At 44.8% G+C, this 15,025-nt stretch overlaps 1 protein-coding gene across 9 annotated transcripts in view; it reads left to right on the top strand.

The window, feature by feature from the left end:
• Nucleotides 1–15,025, top strand: part of kug (FAT atypical cadherin kugelei) — an 811,192-nt gene that overhangs the window by 765,025 nt on the left and 31,142 nt on the right. For 7 of the 9 annotated variants that reach the window (XM_076520740.1, XM_076520742.1, XM_076520746.1 and 4 more), the window contains exons 7-10: nucleotides 4,918–5,073; nucleotides 8,369–8,479; nucleotides 13,302–13,454; nucleotides 14,650–14,863. In XM_076520740.1, coding sequence (XP_076376855.1) covers nucleotides 4,918–5,073; nucleotides 8,369–8,479; nucleotides 13,302–13,454; nucleotides 14,650–14,863 — 634 coding nt within the window. The remainder of the gene's footprint in view (nucleotides 1–4,917; nucleotides 5,074–8,368; nucleotides 8,480–13,301; nucleotides 13,455–14,649; nucleotides 14,864–15,025) is intronic. The other 2 variants (XM_076520745.1, XM_076520743.1) reach the window with 1 other exon arrangement.

Genomic DNA, 15,025 nt, shown 5'->3' with positions numbered 1-15,025 from the left:
TCCGCGTTCGACGAACTTCGTCTTTTCCGAAACGCCGCTCTGTTTCATTAACCTCCGCGCCTTGATCCGGCCGGAACAACTTCCACCACCCCCGGGCGAATTTCATTTCTCGAGACTGTTTCCGCTTTATCGATAGCCAAAGAAACACCGAAACTTCGGCAGAGATGTTTATGCACGCGCGGCACTTTTATCGCGCGCCGTCGCGTCGGTACTTTGCTCGCCGGGACACTAAATCCGATCAAACTTTTCGCGCTGCGCGGTAATTTCCGCGGAACACCGCTTTGCTCTCCGACTTTCCGCGGAAAATTCCGGGCCCAACACCATTTCGCTGGCCTTCGTCGTAATGGAAAAATGCGTCCCCGCCGGCCGCGGCCGCGCGACACGCTTCTTTCGCGTTGTATTTTTGGAATGCGCGCGCTCTTGTATTTCGAAACACTCTTGCAGATTGGCAAAAATTGCGTTAGGCGATTTCGCATTGTTCGTCGGTAGATCGCGGATTTTATGCATTTATTTAAAAAAATGCTCAGCTGGAAATTAGACCGATGAGGATATTAAAATGGTATAACTTTTTTTTTTAACTGGACCAAATGGCTTGACTTATTTGGAGGAGTTAGAGGGTCTAGTTTATACTGTACAAGAACTGCGATACCTTTTTTAAAATTTTGCTATTACTTGGAACGACGAATGAAATCGAAAGCTCACGTCTTTTAACTGGTTTTACCCGAGCCTATAACAAAAATTTAAAAAATTCGTCACGAGCTGTATCTACAATTAAAAATAGGGAAAATTATAGTAGGCTAAGATGAGAAAGTTAAAGAAAACGAGGGCTTTTTATTCCAAGTAATAGCAAAATTAAAAAAGAAAGTATCTTAGTCATTGTACAATAAAGCAGTCTCTCGACCGTCTCCAAACAAATTCCAGTCGTTTGGTCCAGTTCGTACAAAGTTATACCGTTTCAAATGGTGTCCGAGTATATCTTTTCGTAGACATTGTAAATAATTTTCAAGATCCCCTGTGTGTCAAGATCGAAACAGCAGGTATGGACGAGGAAACGCGTAGCTCGGCGGACGAATAACACGTTTGTCGGTGGGGCAAAAAACACATCCGACCGAATTCGATAGAATTGCCAATCGAGAACTGTCATAGCCAGCGCGGTGGTGATCGAATATAGCGTAATTACTCCGGCCTGTTGTTTCGTCAACGTCGAAAACGTGACTATTTTCTCTTATGTCCGCCGCGGTTTTTACATGTTGGCACGTTCCGCGAAAAATAGCCGGAAGCAATATCGAGGTGACTGCGCTCCCGCTACATAGTCCGGCGGCCCAGTTACATCAACCCTCGTATCGATTCGCCGATATCGAGTTATCAATTATCCTGACCGAGCTCGACACGGATTCGATCGGCCCTTGTCCTCTGTTTCTTTTATCTCGCTGATTCGCATCGGCCCGATAATACACGCGACACGAAGCGTTCTCCAAGGAATTATTCACACTGTCAGCCTCATTTCCAGCAGCCCTTGCGATCGATATTTAATCACATCCGCCGACGGAAGTGCATACGGTCGTCTGCGACGATGCCGAGAAATTTGAATGGTCGATTCGCGATCGCTTTCGTGCTACGGAAAATGATCGAACTTTTGTAAATTAATTTTTTCAGCTGTCTGCGCGTAGCTACATTTTATTGCAACGAAATATTTGTTTAGGAATTTTAGAAATAGCATAGCTGCAGTTTATTGCAACGAAATATTTGTGTAGGAATTTGCGCTCGAAGCCATTTTAACTGTAAATGTAAATTAATTTTTTTGACTTATGGTATTTCCATTTTACATGACAAAGTGCATTTTATGCGTATGGAATTTAGTCTTGTGACTCGTACAACAGTTAGACTCTTAATAATTCTTTATATCTAAATTTTGATAATATAAAAATTATCTTGAATTATATATATAACAATTTATATTATATTATATTATATTATATTATATTATATTATATTATATTATATTATATTATATTATATTATATTATATTATATTATATTATATTATATTAATTTATATCATATAACAATTTTAGTGGTGCCTCAGAGTCACCGCTCGAGTGCAAAGGGTTAACTTGTCACCATCTGTTCTCGTACTAGTTTCTTCCTTATCGCTTCGACTGTCACGCCGACTGCGTCGACAGTTTTACAAAAATTAAAGAATTTTAGAATTGATTCAGATGAAATTGAGCACGGTTAAATTGTACGATATCAATTAGATGCATCTTCGATGTCCTTACGTTTTACGGATTCTCATTAAAATGAGAAGATGCGAACAGATTAGCGTGACAATTAATTTAATATAATTTGAGCTAATAACTTCGACGCTCGTGCATGGGTGAACGCGAGTCGGAGTGTTACTTTAATTAGGAACCACTTGTTAGTAGGATCCAAAATAAAATCGCGAAATAAAGATGCGTGAAAAGGGGAGCTGGCTCTGTCCGCGAACCCTTCGATTGCTTTAAACAGCTGTCTCCCCTCGAAGAGCACAAAAGGGATGAAAAATTCCGAAGCGAAAGGGGAGATCTCGGCAAACGTAAATTAGTCAAGGGATCCTCGCGAAACTGCGTTCAACTCGGACGGAAGCCCGAAGGAATCCCACAAATAATGGTCGTTGATTTATAACGTCCCCCCCTCGGAGGCGCAACAATTTTCATTAATTTAGCTCGGCGAGACGGGGCCGCGTCGCTGAACCGTTTGCCAGCGATGAGTAAATACTCTCGAGCAACGAATCTCGGGTTTGCCCTCGGAAAAAAATCCTGCTGTATACATTTCTTACGTCTCTGCAATTCTTTCTATCCGACGCGTGTCCCGCGTTTACTTTCCGCCGATGGCTCCTTCGTCGCGAAATGGAACTTCGCGGAGGGATATCGTCCCTAGAAACTTGCGAAAGAAAATTAATCTTTTGACTGTTGATGTTGGAAATTATGCTGGAAATTGTTTTTAACTCCTGCGCGTTACAGCTTGCCGCGTTCCTTGCGACAGGGCTGGATTTGTTCTCTCGGTATAACACGACGAGCCTGCGCGAATTTCAGAAACCTTGGAACAACATACTTTCTCAAAACGTGTCGTTATTTCACTCGAAACTTTCGAACGAGGCTGTGCCCATTGCTTTCATCTTGTAGTAACGCGCACAGTACAGGGTGTCTCAAAAATGTCTCGCAATCCGGAAATGGCGGGTTCTTCAGATTATTTGAAGTAACTTCTTCCTTTACAAAAATGTTCTCCGAGGTACCGTTAACGAGTTATTAACGAAAAACAGTGACCAATAAGAATCGAGTACGGCTGACGCGAGGCGGCCCAGCCAACCAGCGCAAGTGGGCGTCACCCTCTTCGAGCCGAGCTCGCCGCGCTCGCCTCTCATTGGTCAGTGTTTTCCGTTAATAACTCGTAAACGAAGCCGCGGATTGCATTTTCGCTAAGGAAAAAGTTACTTCAAATCACCTCAGGCGAAAAGTAAGAACACATCGTAATTGAGGGAAAGAGCAGGGTTGAAGACTAGAATGTGAATTAAGGACGTTCGGCGGGTTGCACTCGTATTGCGACATTGCAAATATGCGCGAGTCAATTTCAGGAATAAGACTGTTCAGTAGCGATCTCAATCGACTAGACAGACAGAAGGCGAGCCTTATCGTCGCGAAACCGTTTCCATGTCGAAGAAATAATGTCGAATTTTCCCCCGGGGCGGCGTCCCCCCGAGGTTCCCGTCGACCCTTTACCTTTACGATCGGTAAAGGACGAATCCGGTCAGCCCCGACGATTGCGGGAGATCGTACGTGCGATATTCGCGCATGAAAAGCCACAGGGATCCTCCTCTCGGCCGCGCCGATGCCGGAAAAGAAAGGTGTGTGCGCCGGATGAAGGTAACGGCCAAGGTAAGTGGGATGAAAGAAAAGCGGGGCAACGCACCGCGCCATAGAAGAAGACTGCGAAGCTCATGCCGGGGCGAGAAACGTTCCCAGATATTACGTTACCGCGGCCAGAACTACGCCATAGTTCGCGTTTCCGTTCCGCGACTGGTCGGGATTGGTACCATTTGCTTCCTCCGCCTCGGGACAGTCTGACATCCACTCTGACAATGGAAACGATAATCCCCGACCCTACGTTCATGGTGGAAGCTGTTCCGGGTTTGAAAGGCTAAATGAAAGCGAGCAGCAAATGCTAATTGAAATTTTATTTTTTGAGACGAGCACGTGTACTTAAGGACAGGAAAACGGTACAACTTTTTTAAAACTGGACCAAATGACTGGAATTTTTTTCTGGATGACAGGAGGGCTAGGCTATTAGACAATGACTGTGATACTTTTCTTTCTATTTTGCTGTCACTTGGAGCGACTAGAAAACTCCTGTTTTTTAAGTTTTCTATTTGCAATTGTGACGGTAACTTAGACGCATGCTGAATTTTTCCTCGAAATCGATTGATTTTGATACGAATTGTGAACAATTAAAGATCACGATAATCACAGTATTGTATGCGTTTGATGAATTTTGGAAAAATCGTGCATTTAACCCTTTGCACTCGGACGATGACTCTGAGGCGCCACTAAAAGCTAGTGTATCAAGCTAATCTTTGTATAGTAATGTCTCCCTAATTGTCGCCCAAATTGTACACTAAAGTTCGAATAATCTCTTCCCAAATTGTCCATTTATATGCACAATCTGAGCGTCAATTAGGGAGACTTCACTGAATTATCGAAGTTGCTTACATTTAAGAAACTGATAAAAGTGTAACTGTTGTACGAATCGCGATACTCAATTTCGGTAGATAAGGTAAACTATTTTGGATTTAGGGTTAAAATGGCTTCGAGAGAGAGAGAGAGAGAGAGATATCAAAGTAGCGACCGAGTTGTTAACGAGCGAAATAATTTCCTGTTACAGGTGACAGTGAGGGACGACGGGAGGCCGTCGCTGGCGTCGACAACGCGCGTGGTGATCGCCGTGGCTGACATAAACGATCATGGGCCCGAGTTCGAACAAAAATTCTACACCGTACAGATCCCGGCTTCTCCGTCGACCGACAAACCCCTGTTCCAGGTACGCACGCTCAAAGTCGTCGCCGAAAACCTCCCCCGGTCTTCGTAACTCTATCCGCCCTTCTAGTTGATTTGGGACATGGCATCGCACTTTCGCCGACCCCTCGATGTAAATCGAGAAACGGGACAGCACGGAATTCTGCCCCGTTTCCACCTCGTTCCCTCCTTTTGTCTCTTTGTATACCATGTAGAAGCATCCCCCGTATCGTGCTGTATATATTATCTGTTCGCCCGTCGAGAAGAACCCACGTCCCGCGAGAGAAACGCTCGCACAATTGTACGTACACAGGCCGGAGAACCTGCGTGAGCCGAGAGCCAATCAATGCGCCCCTGGTCTCGAAATCGTATCACGATTCGATATCCCGGGACAGTTTTATGTTTGCTACTTTTTCCGATGAAACTCCGCGGCGTTGCTCGTCGATCTCTCCCGGCTTGCGCGGGCCTTTTATGCTGATTGCGCTCTTGATGGAACAAACTGCTGCCGAAGACGTGGTTCTTAACGCGTTGCTGCTTCGTGTGGTTTGTAGACTTTTAGTTTAACGTGTTAAACGGAAGAAGAAAAGGGCTACACTGGTGACCGATAAATATTGCACTGTTGGCGCAAAGATGTAAGATTTTTATTTTGCTTCAAGATTCATGAAAAAAGAAAATTATGATAGGAAAACTTCAAATGATTAAATACCCTTCGATGGTGATAGCTTTATCACGTTGTTTTAGAACTGCCAATGATTCTACCATAATTTCGTTTTTAATTTCGAGTTTTATGCATTTCTATTGAACATTACCGAATAAAGTATCAGTAGTAGCTACCGAACGTTACCGAATAAAGTATCAAACTAGGGGATTCCTGAGGTGATTTGAAGCAACTTTTTCCTTAGCGAAAACGCAATCCGCGGCTTCGTTTACGAGTTATTAACGAAAAACAGTGACCAATCAGAGGCGAGATCATTTGACGCGGGACTGGACTCCGCGCACTCGTTGGCTGGGCCGCCGCGCGCCAGCCGAGCTCACCTCTTATTGGCCAGTGTTTTTCGTTGATAACTCGTAAACGAAGCCTCGGAGAAAATTTCTGCAAAGGAAAAAGTTGCTTCAAATGACCTCAGGAACCTCCCATTTCCGAATTGCGAGACATTTTCGGGACACCCTGTATATAGATAACACAATCAAGAGGATCGAAACGATGAGTTCGAATTTACCAAAAAAGAGTAAGAATTTCCCCGAGTAAGATGGATGTATCGTTTGTTAGTTATTTTATCGTTTGTTCCAAGCAAGTACGCGACCAGCATTGCCCATTCTCGTCGGCCTTGTGACACAGTCGCGAGACAATAGCCCCGAGCAACACGCCTCCCCTGTAAAAATAGCGAAAATCTGTGCAATTAGCGTGATTCCGATGCAAGAGTCGACCCGTCCCGTTTTGTTGCCGATTGCTTGAGGTCTGTCTTGATTTCGTACAACGCTCGAACACGCGGCGTGTCGGAGCGTGCAGAGAAGCGAGCGCCCGGATGTACCTACAGAGGCCACAAAGAGCGGATTGCTCGCGATAATCCTCCCCCGCTTTGTCGGTATCAGCCGCGTTCACCCTCCGGAGTCTTCTCTGTCTCGTCCCTTCCGTGTGATCAAAGCAACGCGACGACCGTCGGTCGCTGACTATCGGGAGATCCGCCGAGCTGTCGTTTCACGCGTTTACGAGCGGCGGTGTTAAATAGCGACGCGTTCCGCGCGTCGTCGGCTTTCGCTGACTGACGATGATCGACGACGGCGACGGTAACGAGAATCTGCTCGGACGAACTCTCAGGTGAGCGCGACCCTGCGATCGATTCTGACCTCTTGAACTTTTATCCCGGCGATCGTGATTGCGGAGTTCGGCGTCGAGGCTGGAATTCCTTTTTGGCGCGGAATGCCGATTTCTCCGCGGGTCTCGTTGAAGCAGAAAGGCGTCATTGATTTGAAACTATGCGTAGGACTTTGTCGTACCTTTGTTAAATTGTGTTAAATAATTTTGTCATACTTTTGTTAAATTGTACAAATTTGGTCATTCTACAGTAATGTCTCCCTTACTGACGCTCAGAATGTGTACAGAAATGGAACATTCGGGAAGAGGAGATACAATTAATTCGAGTTCTTGCGGCTCGTTTTTATAATTGTTGATAATCGGTAACTATAAAAACGAGTCGCAAGGCTCGAATAATCGTATTTCTTCTTCCCAAATTGTCAATTTTTTTTACATAATCTAGCGTCAATTACGGAGTATTTATTGTACAGAGAATCGGAGAACTATCATAATTGTTACAAAGTACAGTAATGTCTCCCTAACTGACGCTCAAATTGTCCACAGAAATGGACGATTTGGGAAGGGGAGATACGATTGTTCGAGCCTCGCGGTTCGTTGTTATAGTTACGAATTGTCAATAACTATAAAAACGAGCCGCAAGGCTCGAATAATCGTATCTCCTCTTCCCAAAGCTATACCGATCGATCGCAGTAGTGCAAATGATCGAGAAACGTAACGTTGACATCCGATCGCTTGACCGACAGAACGCGATATACAAAATTCGCGGGTCGTTAATGGACGGTGCATTAACGGTCGTGAAAGCCGGCTCATTATTTTGCCGCGAACAGATCTATTAATTTCACAACACTCCTCGAATATTTAATACAATTTCTCCCGAGTGTCGTGTTTCATCGAGGTCAGATTCGATTTCACCGAATCAAATATCGCGTTTCCCGACCGCCCGTTTCCGCAGCTTCGGTGGCGGCCATTGTGCGTGTGCCTTGGCTCGTGCAAGCCCCGGGTACCCACGGTTCGATCGTTCGCCGATCTTCGGAGGACACGAGTCGTTCAACCGAACGGAAAAATTATACGTCCTCGACCGGGAGAGCCTCCTCGATCGCGGTGAATGCCTCTCGAAGATAAAGAGCGAGCTCCGGGAAGAATAAAAGGCGCGTCGACGAAAAGGGAGAGGAGAACCTGGGTCTGGATCACGAACTACAATCAAAGCGGGAGCCGTTCCGTTGTTAAAACGATCGCGAGACAATTCAGGCGTCGACGATCGGCTGCGATTTCGTTGGATGGCTCTCCCGCGACGCGACGCGTCGCGGCGCGAGGGAACGTCCTAGGAAACGTTGCCGTCGTACGTTAACGTATTCGCGACGATTTTCGCGACGATTTAGCAATTCGCGGGATCGACTGGTCGGAGCCCTGTTTCGACGAGCCGGGGACCCAGCAACGGAACGATGAGAGAGTCAGCCGGGAACAGTGCGAATGTTAAAAGCCTTCCTTCTCTGGTTCTCGACAGAAATCGAGGAACCGCTCGCGGGAGTACGACCTTTCGATCGATACGTTACTAGAGAATGGAACTTGGGAGACATTTAGCCCCGACACCTTGTCAGGAGATCGTATCTTCAGGGTAAGAACACGCTGGCACGTAAAACTAAACGCCGCACCGTGGCGCGGGAGCATAATTCTTACATAAGCAAATGCGGAATTGGTCTCGGCTAGCTGAACGCGCGAAAACCTCTTTGCATTGATTTATGACCGCTTTTATGTATTCGTGTATACCTACTATTTATATAATATATATGTATATATGTGTATATACATATCTATATATGATCGAATGTACGTTCGTTACGATTATGGATACCGCAACTCTCATGCAACCCCGCTGACCATTTTCATAGGACCGCCATTGCATTCCTGTTATTTGATCGATCGTCTTTTTCTCCTGCCCGATGCAACACACCCCTCTCTCGGGCTCTTTAGATCGTGCACGAGGCGATTCCAAGCGAACATTTCGCATAAATACGATATAACGAGCGAGATTGAAAGGCTAATTGAATAATTTTTTTACTCCTGATTCGTGGCTTATGTCGCTGCATTAAGCTCCATTAAATCTCGAGGAACGCGCGACTAGACCGCGAATCTTTATGCAAAATAAAAATTTCAAAATGTATTTGTTCTTTTAATATTGTTAATATAGTAAAAATGAATCCTGCGGTATTCTAAAACTCTTCTTCTTTGTCTTCGTTATTCTCTGTTTACCCATTTTTGCTGTAAATGCATAAAATCCGCTGACCGTTTATTACCATTTTATTTGACACCTTCAATTAAATACGGAGCACTGCTACAGTTTTTTCTCGATAACGTCGCGCTTTGTCCCAACTATCTCGAAGCCAGTTTCTCTCTCTCTCTCTCTCTCTCTCTCTCTCTCTCTCTCTCTCTCTCTCTCTAATAAGAGCTTCCGAAATAATAAAAACGAAGTAGCTAAAATCCACGATAATTTTCGATGGCGGAACTATCGTATTCGAATGTTCTTGGTGAAAATCGCTTGGACTCGCGTCGCGCGCACTCCCTGGCTGTTTCTTTTCGTCCACCCTGTGTATGTTTCGTCCCAGTCTCTCCGTGGCGTCTTGCCCATACTGCTCGTCTCTATGTGTACACGTTATGTTCTTGAATGTTTGCCTTTGTCTTGTACGGGGCTGCCGCCTGATCATTTTTCCGTTGGTCTCTCTCTCTCTCTCTCTCTCTCTCTTTCTCTCTGTGTGTGTGTGTGTGTAGTCTGATTTTCGAAAGCAGATAGGTACATCGATGATCTTAATAACTATCCGCTCCGTTCCGCGCGCGCGCGCTCCGAGGTTATTAGACCCGAGGCTGCATCGTCGAGCGAACAGCTATTGTGATCGATGTTTCGTGTATTCTCTTTCGAGGAGCAGACTACGATGATAAGGAACGCGATGTCGGGACGATCCGACAACAAGCATGTCGCAGGAGGAAAGGGAAGAAAGGGAACGCCTCGCGGCTGGTTCGACGTTTCCTTTCCCACTGAACGCTAATTAATGCGACGCGTTGCCTTTAGGTCATCCCATTTCTCGCTCACACCTCCCCAACTCGTTTCTTCGTCTCTCTTGGAACATCAATCAAGTCACTACACTTTCCCTTTTGCAACTCTGGCACATCTCTCTCTCTCTCTCTCTCTCTCTCTCTCTCTCTCTCTCTCTCTCTCATCTTCTTCACCTTCGCTGCACTTTTGACGATGCATTAAGCTTTCATGGTACCGTTGATAACATCGACGCGTTTGCATTTTTCCCAGCTAACGACAGATAAAAACGTCGACGCTTCGCGATCGTTCGCGTCGTGGGTGGTGTGTACCAAAACCATCTGGGCAATGCTCGCATACACAAAACGTGGAAATGACACGTGGAAAATATTCGTACCGAAATAATACGACGTTTCCGATGATCGTGCAAGACGGTCCCTCGCGCAGACTTGTTCACACAGATACCTATCAGATCTAACTCGTCGGTACCGTTTGTTAACGCTGCAATACTTTGAAAACTGCTAACCAGACAAGCTATTTCGTGGAATTGTTATTCAACCGCGAGCCAGTAACGCGTTAAGCGCCACTCGCTATTTCATTTGGCAACAGGTATTATTTAGGTACATTCCTTTATATTAGGTCTACCGGTAATTTCTGTCCGTTTTTTCATAAATTTAGTAATATTTATTCTATATAATTCTATTCTATAATATTCTATATAATTCTATATTATTTATTATATATAATTTAGTAATATTTCAATATAATTTCCGTCGTTACTTATGACTTCTTGCCAGCGTGATGGCAATTTGTGAGCAACATGTTTCAGAAATATATTTCTCAAATGAATATGTGCGTATCTATTGAAATTTGCAATCACATTATCAGACAGAACTTTCCGGTAGACCTAATAATAATAATAATTTTTTAAATTACATGTCGTCGGTCACCGATGATCGACGCGTTCCGAACGAAAAGTAGAGTGTCGGTTATCGGTGACCGACGACATACAATTTAAACAATTATTATTATATATATTATATATATTATTATTATAAAGGAATGTACCTAGATAATATCTGTTGCCAAATTAAATTGGCAATGTTATGCCGCGAGCTGAACCGAAAGGAAGGCAAAACAGACTCGGCGCTTCGCGCGTTAACCCTTTCACAGTGTGGTAAAATTACGAATTCTGGTCCAAGAAATATCTAGTTTTTTCACGTTTAAAATAATCTTAGAAAACAGAGGAAGCAAAGAACCTAACCACAGTCTCAGATATCTTTGGTAGACTAAACAGTTTGAACGCCTTGCCCTGCCCGTGCGTGGCACGGGATAAACCGTTTGGTGCTTGACGCTCTGCCCGTGACCGTCACGGGATACACTGTCAATGGGTTTTAAGCTTCGTCTGGAACACTTCTGTGAGCCACACAAAACACGAACTCACGAATAAGAACCTCGACGGAAGCCAAGGTTCGACCGAACAAAATCAACACCGATGAAATCGTGTGCCGAGCGAATAGCCGAATGTGACCGAATGATCTACACGAGCAAACGATTTACCTATGGGATGACCTAATTGATCAAAGAACCTCGAAAGGGAACCGTCTAACAGCACGAGAGTCGCAAAGCTCCGCAAAGTCGTCCAGCACCTGGGAAAATGTATACGCGCTGCCTCGCGCGAGGCAGAGAGGACTGCACTCGACGAACAGATGCATTTTTCCACGCGCTGGAGAGGCTCCGATGAATTCGCGTGCATCCTATCGACTCGAACCGGCGCCGTTCCGTGTTCGCGCGATCGATCCGCGCGCCCGTGGACAGCGAGATCTGTGTTCGATACGCTTCGACGCAGATCGATGGTCGACGGGAGGAGGATCAAAACTCCACCTTTCTTTCTCTTTCAAATTTTCATTTTCCCGCGAGCCGCATGATGTCGAATTCTCTCTGTGAATGCCACGCTTCGCGAGGTCACGAGCGCCACGTTTACGTTCACGATCCGTCCGAGAGGAGATCGAGGAATTCTAGAACCTCGGAACCGGGGACGTCTTAGAAAGAGAATGTTTGACTTGTGTCTTCCTTTGTGTTCCGGTTCTTAGATTTGCGTTGTTAGAGACTTGGTCGTCCATGGTAGACTGGTGTTTTTGCGCTCGTTTCAGTGGACGTGTTTCAAAGGAATCTGTACAGTGTCGGACGCGGAACGTTCGACGTGTCCGTCGTGTTTCGCATAGTTATTCCGAGAGAAGAACGACGCACATTTTACGCGAACTAAAATTTGTTCCCGGAACTGAGCGTAATATTAGGCCACCGGAAAGTTCTGTCTGATAATGTCGTTGCAAATTTCAATAGATATGCACATATTCATTTGAGACATATATTTTTGAAATATGTTGCTCACAAATTGCCATCACGCTGGCAAGAGGTCATAAGTAACGACGGAAATTATATTGAAATATTACTAAATTATATATAATAAATAATATAGAATTATATAGAATATTATAGAATATTATAGAATAGAATTATATAGAATAAATATTATGAAAAAACGGACAGAAATTTCCGGTAGACCTAATAAATATTGAGCTTAAAGATCGGTACACAACGGAGAAATTCAGCTGATCTCGATCGAACGAAACAAATTTTTTATCGTCAATATTTAGTCGATGATTGAACCAGTTAACTGTTGCAATCTCTTTGAGAAGGGTGCAAGTTATTGTTATTATACCGTGTACGTTTGAGTTTCCTCATATTTCGTTTAAATATGTGAAAAATTGTGCTCAAAAGTGGACAATTTGGGAAGAGAAGATACGATTGTTCGAGCCTTGTGACTCGTTTTTTATGGTTATCGATTGTCAACGACTATAAAAACGAGCTGCAACGCTCGAGTAATCGCATCTCCTCTTCCCAAATTGTTCATTTCTGTGGACAATCTGAGCGTCAATTAGAGAGACATTACTGTACTCGTCACGAATAAATGGCAACGTTTTATTTTACGACGAGTATAATCGTAAAAACAGCTAACCGGTTAATCGATGATATTTAGAAACCCGAGGCTCGGAATGCTCGCTGTAGAGATCGTTTCCAATCCATACGGTGTGTAAAATGTAATTATGCGAAATTACTTTCTTCTAATTATGCGAAACGTTTAGATGTATTGAACGTTCCACTTTGTCCGGCATCGTGGACGCGTTTGAACCGGATTCATAGAACGAGCTTGAACCTTGCGAACGTTTCAGGATTTCTGTTCTCTACTTTTCTCTCTTATTTTTTGGGGGGTACAAGCTGACGATGGCCGCGCACGATACTAATGTCTCCTTTGTGTCGTGTAACGGTATGTTAGTAGAGAATGAAGAACGGCGACCAGGTAACCGAGGCCCGGTACCACTTCTAATACCCTTTGTTCTGGCACGCTTAGGTTCTCGCGGACGACAGAGACATCGGCGACAATGGAAAAATCCAGTACAGCATCAAGGGCGGCAGGAGCAAGGGCAAGTTCAGGATCCACCCGACCACGGGGATGGTTTACTCGCAGCGAGGCTTCGAAGCCGGCCAGGAATTCGAGATGCTGGTGAGTGGATTATTATTCACGGCTTCCTCTAGCTTAACGAAAGCCGCTTCTTCTCTAAAGAAGGAGATATTAGAGTCATATTGGCATTCCGTTTGCGACGATTTGTCGAATGATTTTCAAACTTTACGGATACCTGTTGACGCGTTGATCCTTTCAAGTAGACAAAAGCGTCATTCCGAAACGTTCCAGATTTTTTAATTTACGACTTTTGATATTATAAAAATACATTTACGACGTCTCATAAATTTCTTCCATCTCTCTCTCTCTCTCTCTCTCTCTCTCTCTCTCTCTCTCTCTCTGACACGTATTATAATAGAAATTACTAAAAGTCTGAGTCATAACATATGCTCGTTATTTTTATAGGGCTCCGTAGTCTAAGTGCTCCGTAAATCAGTGCTCCGTAAATCTAACGTTAACCTGTTAACCGAGAATTAACTCTTCTTCGACTTGTTTCACAGTGGGACCTTCCTCCTTCGCTATGAGATGTACAAAGAATTAACGCAAATTGAAGTAACTATTTCTTTGTATTCTTTGATGTACACGTTTTCTGAATATGTGATGTACAGGGTGTCCCAAAAATGTCTCGCAATCCGAAAGTGGCGGATTCCTCAGGTTATTTGAAGCAACTTTTTCCTTTACAAAAATGTTCTCCGAGGCACCGTTAACGAGTTATTAACGAAAAACAGTGACCAATGAGAGGCGAGCTCGGCTGGCGCGAGGCGAACGAGCCAATGAGCAGAACTGGGCTTCGCGCGCTGGTTATGTGCTGCTGGGCCCGAGCTCGCCTCTCATTGGCCAGCGTATTTCGTTAATAACTCGTAAACGAAGCCTCGTAGAACATTTCTGCTAAGGAAAAAGTTGCTTCGATCGATCCGAGGAACCCGCCATTTCCGGATTGCGAGACATTTTTGGGACACCCTGTATATTTCCATTATCCAAACGCTCCAGACGGCTCGAATGGAGCGAGGAGAAAGCTCGCAGAATCTTTCCGGTAGAAAGGGTCGAAAACGGTTGGAAACGGCGCGCACCGTTCTATAAACCATAACGCGAACGAAGCGCGAACTTGCCGCGGTAACGATTTCACAGGCGAGGAGCACTGTTATAGACATAATTCACGGTCGATCTAGAGCAGCGTCTTTGATACAATTTAAGTTCCAGTTTAACTTACCCCCGGGGTCATGGTTCTGTCTGGTAGATAAGGGCGGCCGACAGCGGCGAACCGCAGCGGAGTCATCAAACACGGGTATCCGTGCAAGTTGTCGAGATACCGAAGGAATCCGAGAACTCGCCAGTCTTCAGGACGAACAATCAAAGCGTCGAGGTCACGGAGAGCGACGAGGTCGGTTTCCTGGTCGCTCTGGTGCAAGCCATCGACAAGGATGGAGATTCCCTGTGGTACGATATCGTCGGTAAGTAAACGTCATCGGTGCGTCCCGTTTAATTGACGAAACGTCGCTTCGATTTCTTCGCTTTGCAGTCTGAAATAGAGAGACGGAAAGTTTCGATTCATTTGCCGAATAGAAACAAACGTGTCGAAGTCTCGGCGTTTAATATTTAACACGGTTTCTGTT

Source organism: Megalopta genalis, chromosome 4, assembly GCF_051020955.1.
Source record: "Megalopta genalis isolate 19385.01 chromosome 4, iyMegGena1_principal, whole genome shotgun sequence".
NCBI classification, from domain to species: Eukaryota; Metazoa; Arthropoda; class Insecta; order Hymenoptera; family Halictidae; genus Megalopta; species Megalopta genalis.
The sequence above is the reverse complement of the archived record's forward strand: the minus strand, read 5'-3'. Positions and strand labels throughout refer to the sequence as shown.